This window comes from Ranitomeya variabilis, chromosome 4 (assembly GCF_051348905.1).
Source record: "Ranitomeya variabilis isolate aRanVar5 chromosome 4, aRanVar5.hap1, whole genome shotgun sequence".
NCBI classification, from domain to species: Eukaryota; Metazoa; Chordata; class Amphibia; order Anura; family Dendrobatidae; genus Ranitomeya; species Ranitomeya variabilis.
Window position 1 is genome coordinate 37,010,779 of NC_135235.1, and position 23,409 is coordinate 37,034,187.

The following is a 23,409-nucleotide window of genomic DNA, read 5'->3' on the forward strand; positions in this document are numbered from 1 at the left end:
TTCTAAAGCTCTGGAGATTCCTAAGAGATAAAAAAAAAAGAGAAAATGAAAAGACTCTTAAAGTGAAGTTCACTGTGTGATGTTTTTATAAGGGAAAGGAGAAGAATCCGAGACAGTCAAGGTGGGAGAAGACATTGACTTGTTATTTCAAGCCTTTGGCTGATGATGATGATCTTGGTGTTAATGTAGTGGACAGCAGAAGTTTCCCATTCATGTTCTTACAAGGTCTGGCTCAGCCCCGGCTTGTCTTAAGATCACAGGAGGTTAAAAGGCCCAGGTGCACCTGTACTCTAGACCAAACATACAACCCCCGAGAGGCTCAGTCACAGCACAAAAAGGAACCGCTGACAACTCGGTCAAGGTCCTTCTGCAAATACCTCAGATGTCACAGAGTCCTGCTCCGGAAAACAACATGTCCTACAGCCCAGCCACCTGCTGGACACTTATCGCTCTCATATCTTCATTTTCTTTTGCATGGAGTTGTTTTTACTTTACTCCGGAGAGAAGGATATGATCACACGGGAGAAGCCATCATTGTTTTCAAAACAGTAAGAAATGAAAAGCTTCTAGTCCTGGCCACTTATCATCCACCTGTTGGGTCTTCTGCATTGCTGCCAGGATGAGGAGACTGGATAGCGGCCCGGTAAGGTGGCGGCGGTGGCATTTTGCTATTGGGGGGGATGAAAAGAGAAGAAAAATAATTTCTAGGAATTCAGGAAAATTATACAATTTGCTAAAAGGTGAAGACATTGATGAAAATTGCCAAGGAACTTCATCCGCGAGACACATTGTCTGGATTTTTGGATGAGTCCATCTGTCAACTGTGTCCACAAAACCTTTTCTATGTTGGGTATCTCAATCTTCTGACCACCAGCTCAGCCTGTGCCAAACTGACTGTTGGCTATCGGAGGACTTCTCTGTGCCACATATTGGTTATTGATCAGGGACCATTGTGGACCTCTGGAGGTCCTTGTGGCCACTCAACACCTTTCACAATTCTTCAACTTCCAGTCGTCCGGCATATAACCTGTGTCCGGCGCACAAGAATGGTCTTCAACCCAATGGGGCAGTCACACGTCCACCTAATTGAGGATACCGACTGTTTAAGGACACAAAGACTTGTTTATGAATAAGGATTGTGGCAGGGGGGCCAACACCGTGCCTCAGAGTAGGTGCAGACCGCCGTAGATTCTCTCATCTGAGAAAATTGGGCCGGATAAGGAGAAGATGGAGAAGAAAAAAAAAATGTCTCCCTCAGTTCAATGTTTCCACAGACTCATTCACTTGCATGGTCGAGTACGATCCCAAAAAATCAGATACAACTCGGGCTTGCAATTATTTTTCTTGGACTGTTTCGATTTCCTCTATCCAAGGAAAAAATTTGGATATGTGCACGGCCCCATAGAATAACATTCGTCCGAGCGCGATCCAATGTTTTGTCGGACCGATAATAGTTGTCGGCACTTGTCATTTCCAGGACTGAAGTCATTCCTCAGTTGTCCAGAAAAAAAAACCACCTCTGCTAGTTTTGGTTAAGGTTGATTCTCGCTCATGCCTTCCGATGTCTCGTAGAGCTGATTTGGGCCCACTGATATGATGTCAGATCCCTGTCGGCACCCACGGTTAGAGCCGCACTCACCCACCTGCCTGCTGCCCCACGGTCAGTGCCCGGCTCTGACTGGGTGTAATTCTGTATAAGGGGATATTTTTCTCCATTATTCACAGACATAAAATAGTCAGCAGATCCCATCACAAGGAGCCATCATTATGCACTGAAGTATTAGAGACAGATAACACCAGATCTGGTAGCAGCAGCTCGCCGATAGTTTCCAGCATCAAGTTTGTTTTTTTTAGTTAGACAAAGCTTTATGCTCATCAATAATGAACGATGGGGTGACATTAATCCATAATCGACACCCCTTGCGCCATCACTTCCTGCCATGTAACATCATAATTAAGAGCGTTTACTCGAAACACATAGACCCGATATCTGGACATCCACTCTCAGGATTTTATACTTTCACAGTTTTAATGCAATAAAGAATAATTGTAAATTGTTAAAACTTTTATTTTTATTGATAAAGTGTTTGGTGGACTAAAATCTTATTGTTCTGCATATCAAACCCGAGAAATCTGTCTGGAGCTATCCATGCACCGTGCCATATTATTCAGCATTCCTCCTACTCTGCTGAGTTTTGTTTTTTATTGCAATTTTCACACTGACCACTGAGGCTTTTTTAGACTCGTACATCCTTACGAGCAAAGGCAGGATTACAACGACATAACACCTCTATACACAGCTGGTAACACAGGATCCATCATAGGTGATGTCACAGCTCACTTCCTCCTCCTGTACAATGACTGATAACAGCTCTATATACAGTAGATAACAGGATCCATCATAGGTGATGTCACAGCTCACCTCCTCCTCCTGTACAATGACTGATAACACCTCTATATACAGTAGATAACACAGGATCCACCATTCACAATAGGTGATGTCACAGCTCACCTCCTCCTTCTGTACAATGACTGATAACACCTCTATATACAGTAGATAACAAAGGATCCACCATTCACAATAGGTGATGTCACAGCTCACCTCCTCCTTCTGTACAATGACTGATAACACATCTATATACAGTATATAAAACGTGATTCACAAATCACAATAGGTGATGGCACAGCTCACCTCCTCCTCCTGTACAATGACTGAAAACACCTCTATATACAGTAGATAACAAAGGATCCACCATTCACAATAGGTGATGTCACAGCTCACCTCCCTCTCCTGTACAATGACTGATAACACCTCTATATACAGTAGATAACACAGGATCCACCATTCACAATAGGTGATGTCACAGCTCACCTCCTCCTCCTCCTGTACAATGACTGACACCTCTATATACAGTAGATAACACAGGATCCACCATTCACAATAGCTGATGTCACAGCTCACCTCCTCCTGTACAATGACTGACAACACCTCTATATACAGTAGATAACACAGGATCCACCATTCACAATAGATGTCACAGCTCACCTCCTCTTTCTGTACAATGACTGACAACTAGTGTTGAGCGATACCGTCCGATACTTGAAAGTATCGGTATCGGAAAGTATCGGCCGATACCGGCAAAATATCGGATCCAATCCGATACCGATACCCGATACCAATACAAGTCAATGGGACTCATGTATCGGACGGTATTCCTGATGGTTCCCAGGGTCTGAAGGAGAGGAAACTCTCCTTCAGGCCCTGGGAACCATATTAATGTGTAAAAGAAAGAATTAAAATAAAAAATATCGCTATACTCACCTCTCCGACGCAGCCGGGACTTCAGCGAGGGAACCGGCAGCGTTGTTTGTTTAAAATTCGCGCTATTACTTGGTTACGTGAATTCCCGGCTTGTGATTGGTCAGGTCGGCCATGTTGCCGGGACGCGGACCAATCACAGCAAGCCGTGACGAAATTACGTCACGGCTTGCTGTGATTGGTCCGCGTCCCGGCAATATGGCCGCCCTGACCAATCACAAGCCGTGACGTCACGGGAGGCTGGACACGCGCTCATTTTAAAATGGGCGCGTGTCCAGCCTCCCGTGACGTCACGGCTTGTGATTGGTTGCGCCGCGGTCAACCAATCACAAGCCGGGAGGCTGGACGCGCTCATTTTAAAATGGGCGCGTGTCCAGCCTCCCGTGACGTCACGGCTTGTGATTGGTCAGGGCGGCCATATTGCCGGGACGCGGACCAATCACAGCAAGCCGTGACGTAATTTCGTCACGGCTTGCTGTGATTGGTCCGCGTCCCGGCAACGTGGCCGACCTGACCAATCACAAGCCGGGAATTCACGTAACCAAGTAATAGCGCGAATTTTAAACAAACAACGCTGCCGGTTCCCTCGCTGAAGTCCCGGCTGCGTCGGAGAGGTGAGTATAGCGATATTTTTTATTTTAATTCTCTCTTTTACACATTTTAAAATTAATGTTGTTGCGATACCCGATACCACAAGAGTATCGGAATCCCGGTATCGGAATTCCGATACAGCAAGTATCGGCCGATACCCGATACTTGCAGCATCGGAATGCTCAACACTACTGACAACACCTCTATATACAGTAGATAACAGGATCCACCATTCCCAATAGGTGATGTCACAGCTCACCTCCTCCTCCTGTACAATGACTGACACCTCTATATACAGTAGATAACAGGATCCACCATTCACAATAGCTGATGTCACAGCTCACCTCCTCCTGTACAATGACTGACAACACCTCTATATACAGTAGATAACACAGGATCCACCATTCACAATAGATGTCACAGCTCACCTCCTCTTTCTGTACAATGACTGACAACACCTCTATATACAGTAGATAACACAGGATCCACCATTCACAATAGATGTCACAGCTCACCTCCTCCTCCTGTATGACTGATAACACCTCTATATACAGTAGATAACACAGGATCCACCATTCACAATAGGTGATGGCACAGCTCATCTCCTCCACAATTACCTTTGCACACGCTCATTAGTCGCTTCTATACCAAAGTTAGGGTCAGAGCCTGGTCATTGCTGCTAATGTACATGTGTTATTTCCTGAAACAACCAGAAGTCAGAGTCTGAAAAAGCCCCTTTTGCCGATGTGAAAATTGCAAGATTTCTATTTTTTTATTTGTAACGCAGATTGTTTGTGATATGAAAAAAACAAACAAAACATTGCCAAACATGGTAACAGGTTTTCATTGACAGGAGCACGTCAAACAATATAATGGGGCAGAGGTAACTTTTGTAGATGATCCAATGAGCAATAAGGTTCCAAATAGCCAAAGTAGCATTTTGGAACATTTGTAGGTGTACACTAAATATAATGGCTGCAGATATGAAGCTTTGAAGGTCACAGACATCCCCCTTTATAACGTCACATGGATCAGTAAGGAGCCCATGCTCTCACCACAGCACCTCCTGATGTCATCTGCAAGGTTTAATTCACCCGTTGGTCAGACATGTGCGCCAACTGTCCCAAACTTCACAAGACCTTCCTCGACCACATTCTGCAGTGCGATTAATGACGGCCCAGTTGAATAGAAATAGATGCCTCTTTTAGTAGGTTATATAATGGCTGATATTCCAGTAGGGAGTGATCGGAGCAGATAATTTGTAAGGTGCCCAGTCTATAAGCAGCACTTATATATTTCAGACCGGATCAGGACAGTTTTCTATGATTAACCCTTTAGGACTCGGCGATCAGCAGCACAGACATATGTGGGACTAGCGCAGAATCCCAAAGACTGCACCACAGTGCCCCCTGCTGCTCTGTAGGCGGAATCCTCTTCACTCTCCATTTACTCGTGCCCGCGACTGTGAAAATACCAACCCCACGGGCATTCTATGTGGCTATGAAAAGTGCACAAATTGTGCTACATTTTAAAGGGTATACATTATTTGGGGCTAAAAATTATTTTTGCAATTGGGTTTCATTAAAATATTTGCACCATTGTGATATTACAGGCTCTTTTGAATTTTTGCACGTTGCTGGCAGCAGAATGAGGTAACTGAGAATCCATTAGCCAGCTCATAATTGTGTCACAGTCACAGCACACGCATGGAGAGCCCAACACACAGGCTGTCCATGCATGTGCTGTCACAGTGGCACAGCCGCAACACATGCAGCTGCGGCACCGGACAGCTGACCAGCCGCAGCGCTCCAGGTATCCAGGCTCCCGCTGCGGATTATTCGGCAAGCGCTATAGCTTGACCCGATCAAATTCGCTCAACTCTAGTTGTGACATCATAACACCTATGATATCATCAGATCCCACCAGCCTCCATCTTCATCTGGCCATTGCCAAAGCTGAAGTCAGCCGACAGGTGTTGGAACAGGGTGTCAGACCCTCCCCCCCCCCGACAACCTGAAATTGATGACCTATGCTAAGGATTGATTCGATATGTGAGGAGTCTGATTAATCCCTTTAATTGTGCAATATGTAGTTAAAAAAAAAAAAAAGTGGTCACACCAGGTAGACTTTGGCCAAAAGGACACCTATAGAAATGTATGGAGCGCTCGCTGTACATCTGTAGGCTTTGGCTCACTTGGGGGTCTTCACCACATACTTGAGGGTCTGGTAGTAAAAACGTGACCGCATTACTCCCATCTGATACACAGTCTGAAGTGATTAGCAGAAGCCACCAATGCTCTTCCTTGCCGCTTACCATGTCCTACGGATGTACACACGTGGTCAAAATTGTTGGTACCCCTCGTTTAATGACAGAAAAACCCACAATGGTCACAGAAATAACTTGAATCTGACAAAAATATAAAATAAAAGATCTATGACAATGAACAAATGAAAGTCAGACATTGCTTTTCAGCCATGCTTCCACAGAATTAAAAAAATAAAACTCATGAAATAGGCCTGGACAGAAATGATGGTTCCCCTGAAAATAATGTGACAAAAGGGATCACGGTGTGTCCACTATCTAGCATCACAGGGGTCTACAATCCTGGAATCAGTGAGTGGCCTGTATATAGGGCTACAGATCCTCACTGTGCTGTGACATGGTGTGTATCACACTCAACATGGACCAGAGGAAGCGAAGGAAAGACTTGTCTCAGGAGATTAGAAAGAAAATTATAGACAAACATGTTAAAAGTAAAAGTTATAATACCATCTCCAAGCAGCTTGATGTTCCTGTGACTACAGTTGCACATATTACTCAAATTTTAGATCCATGGGACTGTAGCCGACCTCCCTGGACGTGGCCGCAGGAGGAACATTGGTGACAAATCAAAGAGATGGATAATACAAATGGCAACAAAGGAGCCCAGAAAAACTTCTAAACAGATTAAAGGTGAACTTCAAGCTCAAGGAACATCAGTGTCAGATCGCACCATCCGTCGTTGTATGAGCCAAAGTGGACTTGGGACGACCAAGGAGGACACCATTGTTGAAAAAAAATCATAAAAAAGCCAGACTGGAATTTGCAAAACTACATGTTGACAAGCCACAAAGCTTCTGGGAGAATGTCCTATGGACAGATGAGACAAAAATGTAACTTTTTGGCAAGGCACATCAGCTGTATGTTCACAGATGGAAAAATGAAGCATATCAAGAAAAGAACACTGTCCCTACTGTGAAACATGGAGGAGGCTCTGTTATGTTCTGGGGCTGCTTTGCTTAATTTGGCACAGGGTGTCTAGAATCTGTGCAGGGTGCAATGGAATCTCAAGACTATCAAGGGATTCTAGAGAGAAATGTGCTGCCCAGTGTCAGAAAGCTTGGTCTCAGTCGCAGGTCATGGGTCTTGCAACAGAATAATGACCCAAAACACACAGGTAAAAACAACCAAGAATGGCTAAGAGGAAAACATTGGACTATTCTTAAGTGGCAGTCTCAGCCCTGACCTAAATCCTATCGAGCCTCTTTGGAAAGAGCTGAAACATGCTGTCTGGAAAAAGCAACCTTCATACACGAGACAACTGGAGCAGTTTGCTCTTGAGGAGCGGCCAAAATACCTGTCGAGAGGTGCAGAAGTCTCATTGACAGTTACAGGAATTGTTTGATTGCCTCAAAAGGTTGTGCAACAAAATATTAAGTTAAGGGTGCCATCATTTCTGTCCAGGCCTATTGCATGAGTTTTACTTTTGTTGTTTTAATTCTGTGGAAGCATGGATGAAAAGCAACGTCTGACTTTCATTTGTTCATTTTCAAACTGTAAAGCGCTGCGGAATATGTTAGCGCTATATATAAAAATAAAGATTATTATTAGATCTTTTATTTATTATTACTTTTGTCAGATTCAAGTTATTTCTGTGACCATTGTGGGTTTTTCTGACATTAAGAGGGGTACCAACAATTTTGACCAAGTGTGTATGTAGAAACTACCCCCCAGAGAACCAACTACGTGGCCGGTAATAACTCAGGTTTCCTGCTATGAATAATTTCAGATATTTAATAAAAAAACAAAACAAAAAAAAAAAAACACAGCCAGAATAGTTATTTATGGTCTCAAATTTTTTTTAATGTGCGTTTGGACCAGGATAGTCAGAGAGCAGGTTTGGATGAGATCGTAAAGAGAAGCAGACCCAGAATCCAAAAGTACACATCCGTCCGCAGCCCCTAATGCTGTTATATACTGCTAGAGAAAACGCGAGGCGGGAAATGATAAATGGAACAGACACCAAAATAAATAAAAAACCCAGACTGCAAAATAATAAAGGTCCGGAGGAGACTAAAACATTCCCCACCCCAGGTTACGTGGAGACGACTACAGCAGATGACATCTCGCATCCATGGTCATCAGATGTGCAAATGACGGAGGGGGGACTGTGTGCGCATCGTTTAAGGAGTCATTAGAAGTCAAATAGGCATATTTGCTGTAAGCAAAACAAGGCATCTCTTCCAGGAAACAGACATGTCTACCCTCCCTGCGATACTTCGATATGTGCAGGAACAAGGCCTGGTCCGTACACTCCCAGGAGACACGCTACTGCCAAGGTGCGCATTATAGCAGCACGTAGTGGGGCCTCTGCTGACATTTTAGATCATCTTGTGGGGTCGTCTTTAAACTTGGAACAGAGAAGACATCATTAAAAAAAAAAAAAAAAAACTTAAAAAAAAAAAATGGCTGCAGGAGGTAAGTTAGCCAAAAAATTAATCTCCTAACGAAAAAAAAAAATAAAAACAATAAAAAAAAAAGAGTCTCTAGCCACCAAAGTGGAATAAGTGCTTTATCATGTGCGTGATGACAACGGCCTTGGTGACTCTGTTAAGGACACTACAATTGGAAAACTTTAGTAAGAAGTTACTGAGCTCAAGGATTCCGGGAAGATTTCCAAGCGCCTCGTTGGGTTACTGCTGTAACAGACATTTCTAGATATTTATGCACACGGTTCGGTGCAGAGATGATGGCGCTAACTCCAGTTAAAACCAAAAAGGGCCATTTCCAGCCTGGCACATGTATAGGAGAAGTCCGAACAGCATTTTACTCTGGACCTAGACACTACAGTAGTAAGTGAAGCCAATGAGGTGATGGTGTACGGTGATCACTGGAGCCGGAGCCATGGTGTACGGTGGTCACTCGAGCCATGGTGTACGGTGGTCACTCGAACCGGAGCCATGGTGTACGGTGGTCACTCGAACCAAGGTGGTGCTCGGTGCTGACATTCATGTTGACGCAAATCGAGAGATCGATGGTCAAAACTGGTTAAGAACGAGACATTCTATTGGTTTGTTCTGCGCGTTGTATTAGGTGGAGGACAGAGGGGGTCTCCTCATGCTAAGAACAGGTAGGATAAAACATTAAAAAGTCTGAGGACATCTCAATAACAGTGCCCGGAGCTTCTCTGAATGGTGTGCTTTGGTAGTGCTGCTCGTTAGCGGCTCGCCCTCCTTTCCTCCTGGCGCTTGGTGATGATGTATTTGAAGAACTCGTACACAGACCACGCGATGGCCGTGGAAGGCATCTGATAGATGACCCTGGCCTGAACCCCTCGGAAGTAGGCAGTCACGCCGCCTATTTGGTAAACCGTCCTGAAGGCATTTGCCATGCCTGTGATGTGTCCGCTTGGGGAGTTCAAGGCCAGAGATTCCTGCGTGTTCAGCAAGGTCTTACAAACGTCCAGTGGTGTGGTGGCGGCGGCGGCCACCGCTCCCGCACAGGCCCCGGAGACCATGTGAGAGGTCGGGTTGTACTGTCTGTGAGGATTTAGTTTCTCCTGCAGGACCTCGTACGCCATGAAGTGTATGGCCTGGAAGGGGATGTTCATAGTCAGTTGGGTTGTGTAGCTTCGGTAAAAGGCACCAGCGCCCTCGTTCCGCCACACCGCCCTCATACAGTCAGTGACTCGCCGGTACGGGGAATTGTACATCTGCATCCTCTGCTTGATCACTTTGGAGAACAGAACAAGGATTCCGAGGGCGAGGCAAACACCAAATCCGGACAGGGCCCAAGTGAAGAAGAAGAAGAAAAAAAAAAAGTTAGAAAACAATCACTGGTTGCACCTTCCATGGAAGAAAAGTCTCAGAAATTAAATTCTCCATCTTAAACATTCCCATTAAGAGAGTTTTCCAGGACTATATAATTCATTTTGTACTACGGACCTAAGGACTATCAGTCAGGTAGTTGCCACACACCTTCCTGTTGTGTCTGGGGCTGATCTCTCCCGCTGATTCTGCTGACATTATGTTGACAGAGCAGCAGCTTCTCTTCCTCTCTAGAGTGTGACTGCCACCGTCATGCTGATTGAGTCGCTCGCCTATTGCTTAACTGCTGGCAGTCTCGCCCCGTCAACAGGGCAACTCAGAAGAGAAAGAGCTGCTCTGTTGATATGGAGCAGCTGAATTGCCTGCAGGAACAGCCTCAACTTTTTCCTTAAGCCTGTGTACGGGAAATCCCATCCACTATGCTGTAACATCTGGATGCTGATCACGTATGCAGCGTCCAACCCACAGAGTTTACTGATGGTCTGCACATACCCTTATAGGTTTTAAGTAGTTTTTTGTATTTCTAATATTAAACAAAAATCTTGCAATTTACACACTCACCACTAGGCCAAATACTAAACTAATACTTCCTGCTTTTCATACTGTCATTATGCACAATAGACTCAGATCCTATTTGTTTGTATAGAAGTCTTATGTAACCATGTGCAATCTGGCTAAATGTCATTATGAAGGGAGAGGTGAGCTGTGACATCACCTATTGGGAATGGTGGATCCTGTGTTATCTTCTGTATATAGAGGTGACATCAGCCATTGTACAGGAGGAGGTGGTGAGCGGTGACATCACCTATTGTGAATGGTGGATCCGGTTATCAGTCATTGTACAGGAGGAGGAGGTGAGCTGTGACATCACCTATTGTGTATGGTGGATCCCGTGTTAACACCTCTATATACAGTAGATAACACGGGATCCACCATTCACAATAGATGTCACAGCTCACCTCCTCCTCCTGTACAATGACTGATAACCGGATCCACCATTCACAATAGGTGATGTCACAGCTCACCACCTCCTCCTGTACAATGACTGATAACACCTCTATATACAGTAGATTTCAGTCATTGTACAGGAGGAGGTGGTGAGCTGTGACATCACCTATTGTGAATGGTGGATCCGGTTATCAGTCATTGTACAGGAGGAGGAGGTGAGCTGTGACATCTATTGTGAATGGTGGATCCTGTGTTATCTACTGTACCTGTATATAGAGGTGTTATCAGTCATTGTACAGGAGGAGGAGGTGAGCTATGACATCACCTATTGTGTATGGTGGATCCTGTGTTATCCACTGTATATAGAGATGTTATCAGTCATTGTACAGGAGGAGGTGAGCTGTGATATTACCTACTGTAAATGGTGGATCCTGTGTTATGTCCTGTGTATAGAGGTATTCTCATTGTAATCATGTCTAATGACAGACTGCTAAAAAATCTTCTGTACAGGACAGGAAGTATAAGTCTAGAAGTAGCACTAGAGAGCAGTGTGGCAAATTGCAAAATTTCTGTGTTTTCTCTTTTTCCTCTAGTCTAGACAGCGCTCTGAACTGAAAAAAAATAAAAACCCTTTAAAACCATTTAACCTAAAAAACTGATTTATCAATAGTTTATTTTGATGACAAATTCCCTTTAACGAAGTGAGGCCTGTGGAAGAATCTACCAGCAGCACAGAGCATTTCAGAGAATGGACATGCCTGCTATTATGGTGCTGTGATCTGTGTAGCTCTGAGATCATGTTATGGAGGAGGGAGTCATTAATAAGACTACAATCAATAAAAATAGGGAGACTGAGTCTTTGAGCAGAAGGAAAACTCCCCCAGCAGCACAGAGGGTTTCCAGGAGAAATGTGCGGTGAAGATGAGAGCTGTTCACACATGATGTCAGTGTAGACAGGCCTGCTTGCAACCGGGGCGATATCATTACGGAAAAGGACACATTCAGACTGTAGGAGATTCCAGCATGGCTCTGTATCAGGGGAAGGTGGACCGGACCTTGGGCTATATGGTCCCATAGTGCTTATAGAGATTCTGATACACATAGTAGAAATAATCGGGGGCCAGTAGCCCCTTGCCTGTGGCATAGACCGGGATTGTACATGCTACACTCAGCGCTGCAGCCGCCGGGTGCACTAACTTCTCACCTTCTGCCGGATTCATAGCTGCATCGTGCAACAGTGTCGCTACACATCCTGCGGCCCCTGGAAGACAAAAACTGCATCAAGTGAGGGAGAGCGGCGTCACAGCAAAGGGTTAAACTCATCAGGGGAACTGCTAGCTGTGATCACCCTAATCTGTCGTCCAATCACACAAGAGCAATGCACTCTAAGCCCAGCCCTCGAGGATCTACGGAGGAGTTGGAAGCAAATACCCTTAAAGTATGGCATCCCTCAATCTATGAATAATACACATTTATATGTGGCTGCCAGGGGCACTCTCCATACGGAAGGGACCTACAAAACAATGCCTGGTACCATATTAGCTTCCAGAAAGGAACCATCTCCAGCCACATAAAAGCCAGAGGTCACAGGTATCCGGTGGGGTTAATAGTCTTTAGTGGACTCTCCCAGCATCTTTGTGTCAGTTTGATACCACATATAGAAAAAAAAAACGCAGAAATGCAAGACTTTCATTCTCAAAGGTAGTGACGGCGGTGGGGGTCTCACTGTACAGACCCCGACAGCCAAACATTTTATAGAACTGGAGGCGTCCTATCCTGGTGGTAAGCTGGTACAAGGCATTGGTCATCACTAGGTTTAATGGCCAACAGCCGGCATTAAGGGCTTTCACTTATGTTATACCATTCATTATAAGACGTGCATTTCTTAAGTGGGGGTCAGTCCGAGTGTGAATTCACCTTTGATCACCATTTCAGAATTTTTGTCTGAATCTAAAAGGGGGGGGGGGGGGGGTTACCCGGCGCCGCTTGCTTCCACATCGGAAATGATCCAAGTCCAATAACGTTATAACCCCACGCACATTGTGCACAGGGTCATAACGGCATTGGCGGCACAAACTTAAAACACGGATGTGAGCGGCGCCCAGAAAGCTCCAATGTTGCCTTACTCATCTCGCACTGATGGGGAGTGCCATCATGTCCTCTTCCTATAGAATTACAGAATTCGACAATAAGACATTTACGGACAGCACTGTTTTCTTCCTGCAGTAAGACTAAATATTACATCTTCCAGAACATACATGCACTGAAATAGAGCGGCCCCTCTAGTACACGGCAGCTGAGTGGAACGGTATGAGGGATCCATAGGCCCTATAGCCGCCATATAGTGCATCCAACGTAGCATGCAACATGATGCAGATCTCTGCGGCAGACTCCCTAACCGGCAGAAAATCTAAAGCAGCAAATTACTCTGTAGATTTAGTTTTGGAAATGCAGAGGCTCAAATACCCTCCAATATTTCTACAATCCTCATGAATGGGCCATGCACCCCTAAATATCAATAATAGGAACACATATCCCCCTGACATTCTCACTTACCCCTGCACTCACACCCAGACACAGATATTCCAGCATTTCCTTAGTACTGGTTGATCTAAAATGGTCAGTTATTCATATTCTTACTAGCAATTATACTAATTATCTATCCAGCGATGGTCATAGCTGGGAGTCCTACAGATCACTAAGCCAGAGGCCAATGCCCCTATACATGCTGAAGTTGGATGGAGAGCTGTGTGCTCGCTGATCCTCCATTCACAATGATAAGGCTATCCCCATAAAGGGATCTGTGGGTTCCCACCAACGAAACATTTATCACCTTTCCAATAGATAGGATTTTATCACCTATGGTGGAAAAAAAAACAAAAAACCTTAACTGGACACCAGCTCTGATGAGGTCTGCCTCTGCCTGTATAGACAATTTTGCTGCTGGAGGAGAAACTTAGCATTCAAAGATACAGCTGAAGAGCGGGTCCTGTAAGGTGGACGCCCGCCATAGTACAGCGCTAGGATAACCATCACATTATGGTCGGTTGTGATTTGACTGCTACAACCACATAACCTGAAAATAAAGACGCTGTGACACTTTCTTGCACAGTAACTGCATGAATAGGGTTGGCTGCAGAACCCCAAACAGAAGCCATCACCCCATACAGCAGCCACCCCCATGATACAGAAGCAGCAGCCACCCCTGCCAGGAGCAGCCACCTCCATATGGCAGCAGCCACCCCCGCCAGGAGCAGCCACCTCCATATGGCAGCAGCCACCCCCGCCAGGAGCAGCCACCTCCACATGGCAGCAGCCACCCCTGCCAGGAGCAGCCACCTCCACATGGCAGCAGCCACCCCTGCCAGGAGCAGCCACCTCCACATGGCAGCAGCCACCCCTGCCAGGAGCAGCCACCTCCACATGGCAGCAGCCACCCCTGCCAGGAGCAGCCACCTCCACATGGCAGCAGCCACCCTGCCAGGAGCAGCGATACGCAAAGTAAAATTTTTTTTATGGAGGACACATAAATTAGTATTATCATACGCCATCACTTTACAACAGGAGGCCCCCTGTAAGACATGATGTCACTACCAATCAGTGCAGGTTAAGTAAGAAAAGCACATTATTTAAAAAAGGAAACTAACATTTGGGGTCAAGCAGGAGTGCCCTTATACCCCACTGAATCAAGAACAGATTGACAATGCATACTATCTAGTGATGAGCGAATATACTCGTTGCTTGGGAGATCTCTGAGTATTTGTTAGTGTTCAGAGATTTAGTTTTCATCACGGCAGCTGAATGATTTACAGCTACTAGCCAGGCTGAGTACATGTGTAGGTTGCCTGGTTGCTAGGGAATCCCCACATTTAATCAAGCTGTCTAGTAGCCGCAAATCATTCAGCTGCTGGGAGGAAAACCAAATCTCCGAGCAGTCATAAATACGTGCCCGGGAAAACCTGAGCAACGAGTATATTTGCTCATCACTAATACTATCCACTCAGAACCCCTGGTATAGGGTATAGAAAATTCTATCTTGATATAAAATCCATGATGGATCTCAAAGGTGAACATACACTAAAGAGTTTTCCAAGAAAATGCGTTTTAATATTCCAGATGAAAAAAAAAAACAAAAAAAAACCTCCGTTACACTCACCCCACACTGCTCCAACAATGCCTCCTGCCCGATATGGGCCCAGTGTTTGTTGAGGAACTGCAGAGGTGACACCATGACTGCAGTCATTATTCGGCTCAGCGGTGACGTGCAGTTAGCCGACACACGGCAGGTCAATGACTGGGAGCAGCAGAGGGTGAGTATGTCAGAGTGTGTTTGGTTTTTGTTTTTAACAGATGATGGGGATAAAAAACACTTTCCTTGCAAAACTCCTTTTGCAATAAAACAAATTCAATTCTCCCAAATCCCGTACTATAAAACGCTACATTTCCTGGTTAATTATTTTTAACTTTTTCCTGAAACCTGGGACCCTTATGTGACACAGAAAAAAGATGCACTCCGGCATGGACTCGTGCGCCATTACAACGAGCAGGGTGACCGATGACCAGCGCCCACACACGTCCATGTCTCATGCCACAGCACCGCTCTGCAGAACACAGTCAGAGCAGCTATGCGGAGCCGTGTGTGTGAGCGCCCTCCGCCTGGTGCCGCTAACGGATCCTGCGCAGCAGTAAAGTCACATCAGCGTGAGCTTCGAAGGAACAATATAGTCATTGATCGACCTCCGAGCTCGCTGCAGCTCCTTACAACACGACAGTCTTGTGATTACACCACCCGGGGGGTTAATGTTCATTAGACACTCGGCCACGTGAACTTTGGACACACTCAAGATGAAAAATTAACCAGCGTTCCACTTCCACGGCTCAACTACATAACGGACAACTCCTACTACGACTAAGAGGGCAGGTTAGGCTACGTGGCACGGATTACGGAAAGTTGCAGATATGAGATCCTCTGTACAAAGTCTCCAGTAACAGGGATACAAATTTTAGGAAAAAAAAAAAAAAATGGTAAAAAAAAAAAAAAAAAAAGCACAACTGCTGAGCATTATGCAGGACAGGAATCATCAATACCATTAGCTATATGGCTATTCCCCCCGGGGCGGATAACATCACTCAGAGTCTTTTTTAGTTTTTCGTAGCAGGCAAAATAGAGAGCGTGGGCGGGGCCAGCGCCTGTGGCTGTAACATTCATTCCTCGCATCGGCCTCCAGAATCCTTCTGTGCGGATGATTTTGGATAAGGCCTCCATGACGTTGCGGTAGCGTGCGGCGGGATCCGGCTGTAGGCTCTGCATGCGGGTCTGCAACAAAAAGAGAGAAAGTTATAACCAATCCCCAGCTACACGCTTCCTGCAATATCGCCATCTATTAGATATATGTATCATAAAGTGAATGTCAAAATTTCAGCTCTAACACCGGCACCCACACCCAGCTCCTGCCCAACACCACCCTGCCACCTGTGTAGCTCTGCCATAGTTTTACTGTTACCTGTCAAAACTACAGCAGTGACTCTCCACTTACAAAGATGTTTAGGGCACATGATAAAGTTATTGGTTTAGTTTTATACAAAAAATGAGGGCCAGCTCTGATCTCTGCACCGTAACGCCCCATACAGCTGTGTGCCCACCACACGCCAGCTCTGATCTCTGCACCGTAACGCTCCATACAGCTGTGTGCCCACCACACGCCAGCTCTGATCTCTGCACCGTAACGCTCCATACAGCTGTGTGCCCACCACACGCCAGCCCTGATATCTGCACCGTAACACCCCATACAGCTGTGCCCACCACACGCCAGCTGATATCTGCACCGTAACGCTCCATACAGCTGTGTGCCCACCACACGCCAGCTCCGATCTCTGCACCGTAACGCTCCATACAGCTGTGTGCCCACCACACGCCAGCTCTGATATCTGCACCGTAACGCCCCATACAGCTGTGTGCCCACCACACGCCAGCTCCGATATCTGCACCGTAACCCTCCATACAACTGTGCCCACCACACGCCAGCTGATATCTGCACCGTAACGCTCCATACAGCTGTGTGCCCACCACACGCCAGCTCCGATCTCTGCACCGTAACGCTCCATACAGCTGTGTGCCCACCACACGCCAGCTCCGATCTCTGCACCGTAACGCCCCATACAGCTGTGTGCCCACCACACGCCAGCTCCGATCTCTGCACCGTAACGCCCCATACAGCTGTGCCCATCACACGCCAGCTCCGATATCTGCACCGTAACCCTCCATACAGATGTGTGCCCATCACACGCCAGCTCCGATATCTGCACTGTAACCCTCCATACAGATGTGTGCCCATCACACGCCAGCTCCGATATCTGCACTGTAACGCCCCATACAGCTGTGTGCCCACCACACGCCAGCTGATATCTGCACCGTAACACCCCATACAGCTGTGTGCCCATCACACGCCAGCTGATATCTGCACCGTAACACCCCATACAGCTGTGTGCCCATCACACGCCAGCTGATATCTGCACCGTAACGCCCCATACAGCTGTGTGCCCACCACACGCCAGCTATCTGCATGGTGCGTTACAGTGCTGATGTAATCGAGACTGAGCAGTTACGGCCACCACTGACACTGGGAAGAGATGATCGCCGGTGTGACGGGCGTTGCACCCCCAACGATCATTGATGACCTATTCTAAGAATAAATCATCAATGCTAAAGTCCCGGACAACCTTTTTAATTTTGTCTGTGGTCATAAATCTGCAGCCAGGAGCTCAGAAAAAGATATATTAAAGTTACAAACTCTCCCATAAGTCTGAACCCACCGATGTATTCTTGGTTATCCCTTACTGAAGCGAGCAATAGATAGTATCAGAGATTATAGAAAACAAAAGCTGCAACATTTGTAATTAAAATTATTTCTACCTCAAAATAAATGCATTCATGAAAAAAAAAAAAAAAAAAAAAAAAAAAAAGATCCCCAAATGGTAGACAACCCCTCTAAGAGATCTGACCCCATCACCACATGCTGGAGATAGCAATCAAGGGCGAGCGGCGTTGGGTCACCTTCAGTTCTTCCTATGGAGACACCTGTTGCTGAATGTATAGGGCCTGCTGCAGCTCCTGGCAATGCTGTGAAGATGACAGGTCGTTCTCAGGATTGGGGGTCCCAGAGAACGGACCCCCAGCAGTCAGTAAGCGAGGTCACATCCTAGTGACATGCCATCGGATAGCAATCCAATGTATCACGCCATGGAACAGATCACACCGATAAACATCAGGGGGCAAATACTTCCACAGATGTCCCGTTACGATGCAGTGACATGCGAGAGGCAAATAATGAGCCCCTTTAAGAGCAGCGGTACCCAGAGTTACAGGACATACCCCCCCAGTGTGGCAGTCACATTGGTGGTCACCCAGCTTTCCCAGATGCAGGCATGCCCATTTCTGCACAGGGATGGCAGATCTTTACGCCTGACTTTCTCACACTTGCCGCTTCCCTTCTGCCCCCGGTTGGCACCGGCTGCAGCTTCACTATAATCGCCCTCATTGTGTGCAGCTTTCCCAGTATCGTTTCCCAGTAAAGCTCACACATTTGTTCAGATTAGTGCTGGGATCCGGTTACCCGCTGCTTTTACTCTGCGTGCAAACGCCAAACCGGTTTATCATGAAAATTAACAGTGATCGTGCCCGCGGACTAATTACTTAACGCTATAATGATGGCACAAACACAGAGTCTCCTGCTGGCAGCACCCAGAGAGCTTTACAAGATGGTGATGGGCGTGCCGCACACCCACATGGGTGCCAGCCAGAGGTGCAGCACACAAACAGGGCAGTGCCAGCAGATTCTACACACCCTGCCAACCCGTGCAGGATGTGGCCTGAGACCAGGAGGCCACCGCCTCGTACTGACACTATGGGCACGCTGTCACTTGTAGCTGCCTGGGAAAGATGGCCGCCAAGCAATATGGGGGTGCGTCTTTATAAACAGTCTAAGGGTGCAGTCAGCCATATAAATCAGAGCGCGGTGCATGGACGGGCCAGCGGCTCTCCCCACCTGAGCGCGACAGCTGCATGGAGATACATGAAGCAGTCACGCTCGGGTTCAGAGAGCTGCCGGCCCGTCCGTGACTTGGATTTGGCAGGACTTGTGTGATCCCCTCCTCTGATTAAAGGGGTCTAAAAGGGAAAGATACGGCCACATCCATAACTCTCCTCTGGGAAAATGTAGCCTTAGTGACAAGGCCAAAAGGTGGGCACCAGATAACACAAGGTGGCGACTACAGAGATAGCAGCTGCCCCCAGGCCCTGGCTCTTCTGGAGGCGACTACTTCCTCTGATTCCAGTAGAGAATTGATAGCCGGCACCTGGTTACACGCTTTGCATTGGTGCCCAGAAGCTTCGCCTCTAAAGAAATGCAGACGTCTCCCCTCCAGCAGCTCCCCCTACATAAGCAGGCGCAGCCTCATACAATGCGCATTTGTTAATTTGCCATTGCTGCAGGGGAAGAGGCGGTTGTATTTGGTGCCGATCTGCAATACCTGTCGGATCTCTGATGTTTCCAGCAACAACAGGAAATCCGGACCCCGAAAAGTATAAAATGTACCGTCCGAGTGACCGACGCATTTCACAGTTCTGCGACTCTCACTCTGCATTTCCACCTCTGACCAAGATCTCCGCCTGCGGTCACTGAATAGAGACATCCACTCATCACCGGCCACAATGGTACCTGCAGGCCCGGGCGATCCTCACTGATACATTGTAGTAAACCATCCGGAGGTGCACATTAAAATAAAAGTATGGGTTTTGAGGAGCGTTCCCATTCACTGAGGGTATGTGCACACGATCTGGAGTTGCTGAGGGGGTAGGACTCTGTGCACGTATGCATCAAACCAGCAACATCCAGATGTTACAGCACAGTGAACGGGATTTCAAGAAACCAGATGCCCACTATGTGTCCACAGACGCCCATGGATCACTCGCGGAAACAGACATGCGGCGCGTCTTTCCAGACAGTAGAATGTCAATTTCTTGTGCAATACCGGAATGACCGAGGGTGCTGTGACACCGGGATGTATTGTAATAGCTGTAATACCAGGATGGCGGGGGTGTAATAACAGGATGATGGGAGTGATGTACCAGGATGGCGGGGGTGTAATACCGGGATGATGGGAGTGCTGTACCGGGATGATGGGGTGTAATAACAGGATGATGAGAGTGATGTACCGGGATGGCGGGGGTGTAATACCGGGATGATGGGAGTGCTGTACCGGGATGATGGGGTGTAATAACAGGATGATGAGAGTGATGTACCGGGAAGGCGGGGGTGTAATACCGGGATGATGGGAGTGCTGTACCGGGATGGCAGGGGTGTAATACCGGGATGATGGGAGTGCTGTACCGGGATGGCGGCGGTGTAATACCGGGATGATGGGAGTGCTGTATCGGGATGGCGGGGGTGTAATACCGGGATGATGGGAGTGCTGTACCGGGATGGCGGGGGTGTAATACTAGGATGATGGGAGTGCTGTACCGGGACGGCGGGGGTGTAATACCGGGATGATGGGAGTGCTGTACCGGGATGGCGGGGGTGTAATACCGGGATGATGGGAGTGCTGTACCGGGATGATGGGGGTGTAATAACAGGATGATGGGAGTGCTGTAACGGGATGGCGGGGGGTGTAATACCGGGATGTTGGGAGTGGTGTACCGGGATTGCGGGGGTGTAATACCGGGATGATGGGAGTGCTGTACCGGGATGGCGGGGGTGTAATACCGGGATGATGGGAGTGCTGTACTGGGATGGCGGGGGTGTAATACCGGGATGATGGGAGTGCTGTACAGGGATGATAGGGGTGTAATAACAGGATGATGGGAGTGCTGTATCGGGATGGCGGGGGTGTAATACCGGGATGATGGGAGTGGTGCACCGGGATGATGGGGGTTGTAATAACAGGATGATGGGAGTGATGTACCGGGATGGCAGGGGTGTAATAGTATCATGATGGGAGTGATGTACCGGGATGGCGGGGGTGTAATACCGGGATGATGGGAGTGCTGTACAGGGATGATGGGGGTGTAATACTAGGATGATGGGAGTGATGTACCGGGATACCAGGGGTGTAATACCGGGATGATAGGAGTGCTGTACCGGGAAGGAGGGGGTGTAATGTTAGGATGATGGGAGTGCTGTACCGGGATGGCGGGGGTTGTAATACTTGGATGGCGGGGGTGCTGTGATACTAGGATGGCGGGGGTGCTGTGATGCCGGGATGTGCTGTGATACCGGGATGTGCTGTGATACCGGGGGTTGTAATACCAGGATGGCGGGGGTGCTGTGATGCCGGGATGTGCTGTGATGCTGGGATGTGCTGTGATACCAGGATGGCGGGGGTGCTGTGATGCCGGGATGTGCTGTGATGCCGGGGGTGTAATACTAGGATGGCGGGGGTGCTGTGATGCCGGGATGTGCTGTGATGCCGGGGGTGTAATACTAGGATGGCGGGGGTGCTGTGATGCCGGGATGTGCTGTGATGCCGGGGGTGTAATACTAGGATGGCGGGGGTGCTGTGATGCCGGGATGTGCTGTGATGCCGGGGGTGTAATACTAGGATGGCGGGGGTGCTGTGATGCCGGGATGTGCTGTGATGCCGGGGGTGTAATACTAGGATGGCGGGGGTGCTGTGATGCCGGGATGGCGGGGGTGCTGTGATGCCGGGAGTGCTGTGATACCGGGAGCATGGCAGACCCCCAGCTCCGACAGGAGGAGGGTCCGCTGAGCGGCAGGCAGTGATCTAGCGGCAGGCAGTGATCTAGCGGCAGGCAGTGATCTAGCGGCAGGCAGTGATCTAGCGGCAGGCAGTGATCTAGCGGCAGGCAGTGATGGCCGCCCCCTGCTGCGGACACGTGGGCCCTTCCCCTCGCGGCTCTCACCTTCACGCAGTCCACAGGGTACATGAGGCAGTGCTCCATGATCCCGGCCACGGCCCCGGCCAGCATGTGCGTGCTGACTGTGGAGCCCTCCGGCAGCGCCTCGTACTCCAGCTCGTCGCCCTTGGCGCTCAGCTCCCGGGGCCGGCCCATGCTCGGAGACTCAGCAGCGAGGAGCTCGGTGTCTGCGCCACCAGCCGGCCATCCACGCTTCACCCAAGCTTCCAGCACCCGGGCGGGATCCCCGGCGGTCGCGCCCCCTCGTTCTTTCAGCACGGCCTCCAGCTCCATGTTACAGTCTACGGGCAGCTCCCGCCGGCCGCCGCCGCTGAGGGCCCCCGAGCGCCGCTGCTGACCCGACACAGCCGTGGTGGCGCCACCGAAACGCCCGCAAACTCGGGGAGGCCCCCCTCAAAGCGCGCGCACACCCACTCTGCGCCCATTGGTTGGCCACAGCAAGGAAGGCGGGCACTGTTGCATATTCTGTACACGGATTTGTCGAAGCTGATGCTAATCATCACTAGTCAAGTATTCATTGGCTGGGCGCGTCGCCCTTTAGCGCCCTATTTGTTTACTGCTTGTTGATTGGTTAAAAAGGTAAAAGTGGCGGGGACAACTGTGATTGGCTGAGATGGCTGTCAGTTTTAAACCATTTTTTTCTTGTTTCTCTGCCCGTGTGGTTGTCAGTGGTCACATGTCTGGTAGTCTGTCACTGGGAGGGGGCGGGACCGAGTGCTGGGAGTACTGGTACTGTAGAATGGACCAAGGTCAGGGCTGCAAGGGCATGGTGGGAAAGACGCCTGCTGATTGGCTGGAAATCAGATCCGTGCTTAACCCCTTCAGGATGCAGACAGTTTTCATTTTTTGCACTTTGTTTTTTTCTCACCTTTTTTCAAGAGCCAGAACTTTTTTTATTTTTCAGAATGACACTATACCCTTCCTGGTATAATCCATCCATCCTGGTATAATGACCTCCATCATTGGCCCCTTCCTGGTATAATGCCCTCCATCATTGGCTCCTTCCTGGTATAATGTCCACCTTCCTATTATAATGCCTCCCATCCTGAGCCCCTTCCTGGTATAATGTCCTCCATCACTGGCCCCATCCTGGTATAATGCCTTCCATTATGGGCCCCTTCCTGGTATAATGCCCTCCATCATTGGCCCCTTCCTGGTATAATGTCCACCTTCCTGGGCCCCTTTCTGTTATAATGCCTCCCTATGGCCTTTCCTGGTATAATGTCTCCTTCTAGGACTTGGAGAAACAGGTAGGTTTTCATCACAACCTTCCAGGTAAAATCAAATAGCTTTTACTGAAAATAGTTAAAACATGATTAAAGAAGAAGATACCTTGTAGCCTGGCGCGTTTCTGGCGCAATGCAACGTGACGACGCATACTGTGCCAAAAAAACACAACGGGGGCAGCGGATGCAGCTTTTCAACGCATCCACTGCCCCATTGTGATATCCGGGGAGGCGGGGGCAGACACGATGCACCAAAAAACGTTACATGTAACTTTTTTTGTGCCGACGGTCCAACACAACAC

At 48.1% G+C, this 23,409-nt stretch overlaps 1 protein-coding gene across 2 annotated transcripts; it reads right to left on the reverse strand.

Moving 5' to 3' along the window:
* Positions 1 to 8,007: 8,007 nt before the first annotated feature.
* Positions 8,008 to 22,296, reverse strand: SLC25A28 (solute carrier family 25 member 28). 2 transcript variants are annotated; one of them, XM_077258357.1, is made up of 4 exons: positions 21,867 to 22,296; positions 16,034 to 16,262; positions 12,150 to 12,206; positions 8,008 to 9,902 (listed from the first exon to the last, which is right to left on the reverse strand). In XM_077258357.1, the coding sequence occupies exons 1-4, from the start codon at positions 22,152 to 22,154 to the stop codon at positions 9,388 to 9,390; spliced, it is 1,089 nt and encodes a 362-aa protein (XP_077114472.1). In that variant the 5' UTR covers positions 22,155 to 22,296; the 3' UTR covers positions 8,008 to 9,387. The 2 variants fall into 2 exon arrangements, with proteins under 2 accessions (XP_077114472.1, XP_077114473.1); XM_077258358.1 differs by lacking the exons at positions 16,034 to 16,262; positions 21,867 to 22,296 and adding an exon at positions 15,102 to 15,991.
* Positions 22,297 to 23,409: the final 1,113 nt, after the last annotated feature.

Excerpts from the sequence above, each read along its gene's own strand:
- SLC25A28 (XM_077258357.1), bottom strand. The coding sequence starts at position 22,154 with ATGGAGCTGGAGGCCGTGCTGAAAGAACGAGGGGGCGCGACCGCCGGG. Across the intron at positions 12,207-16,033 it reads GAATAGCCATATAGCTAATG|GGGCCGCAGGATGTGTAGCG; the intron begins GTATTGATGATT and ends TTTGTCTTCCAG. Across the intron at positions 9,903-12,149 it reads AGCTATGAATCCGGCAGAAG|TGATCAAGCAGAGGATGCAG; the intron begins GTGAGAAGTTAG and ends TGTTCTCCAAAG.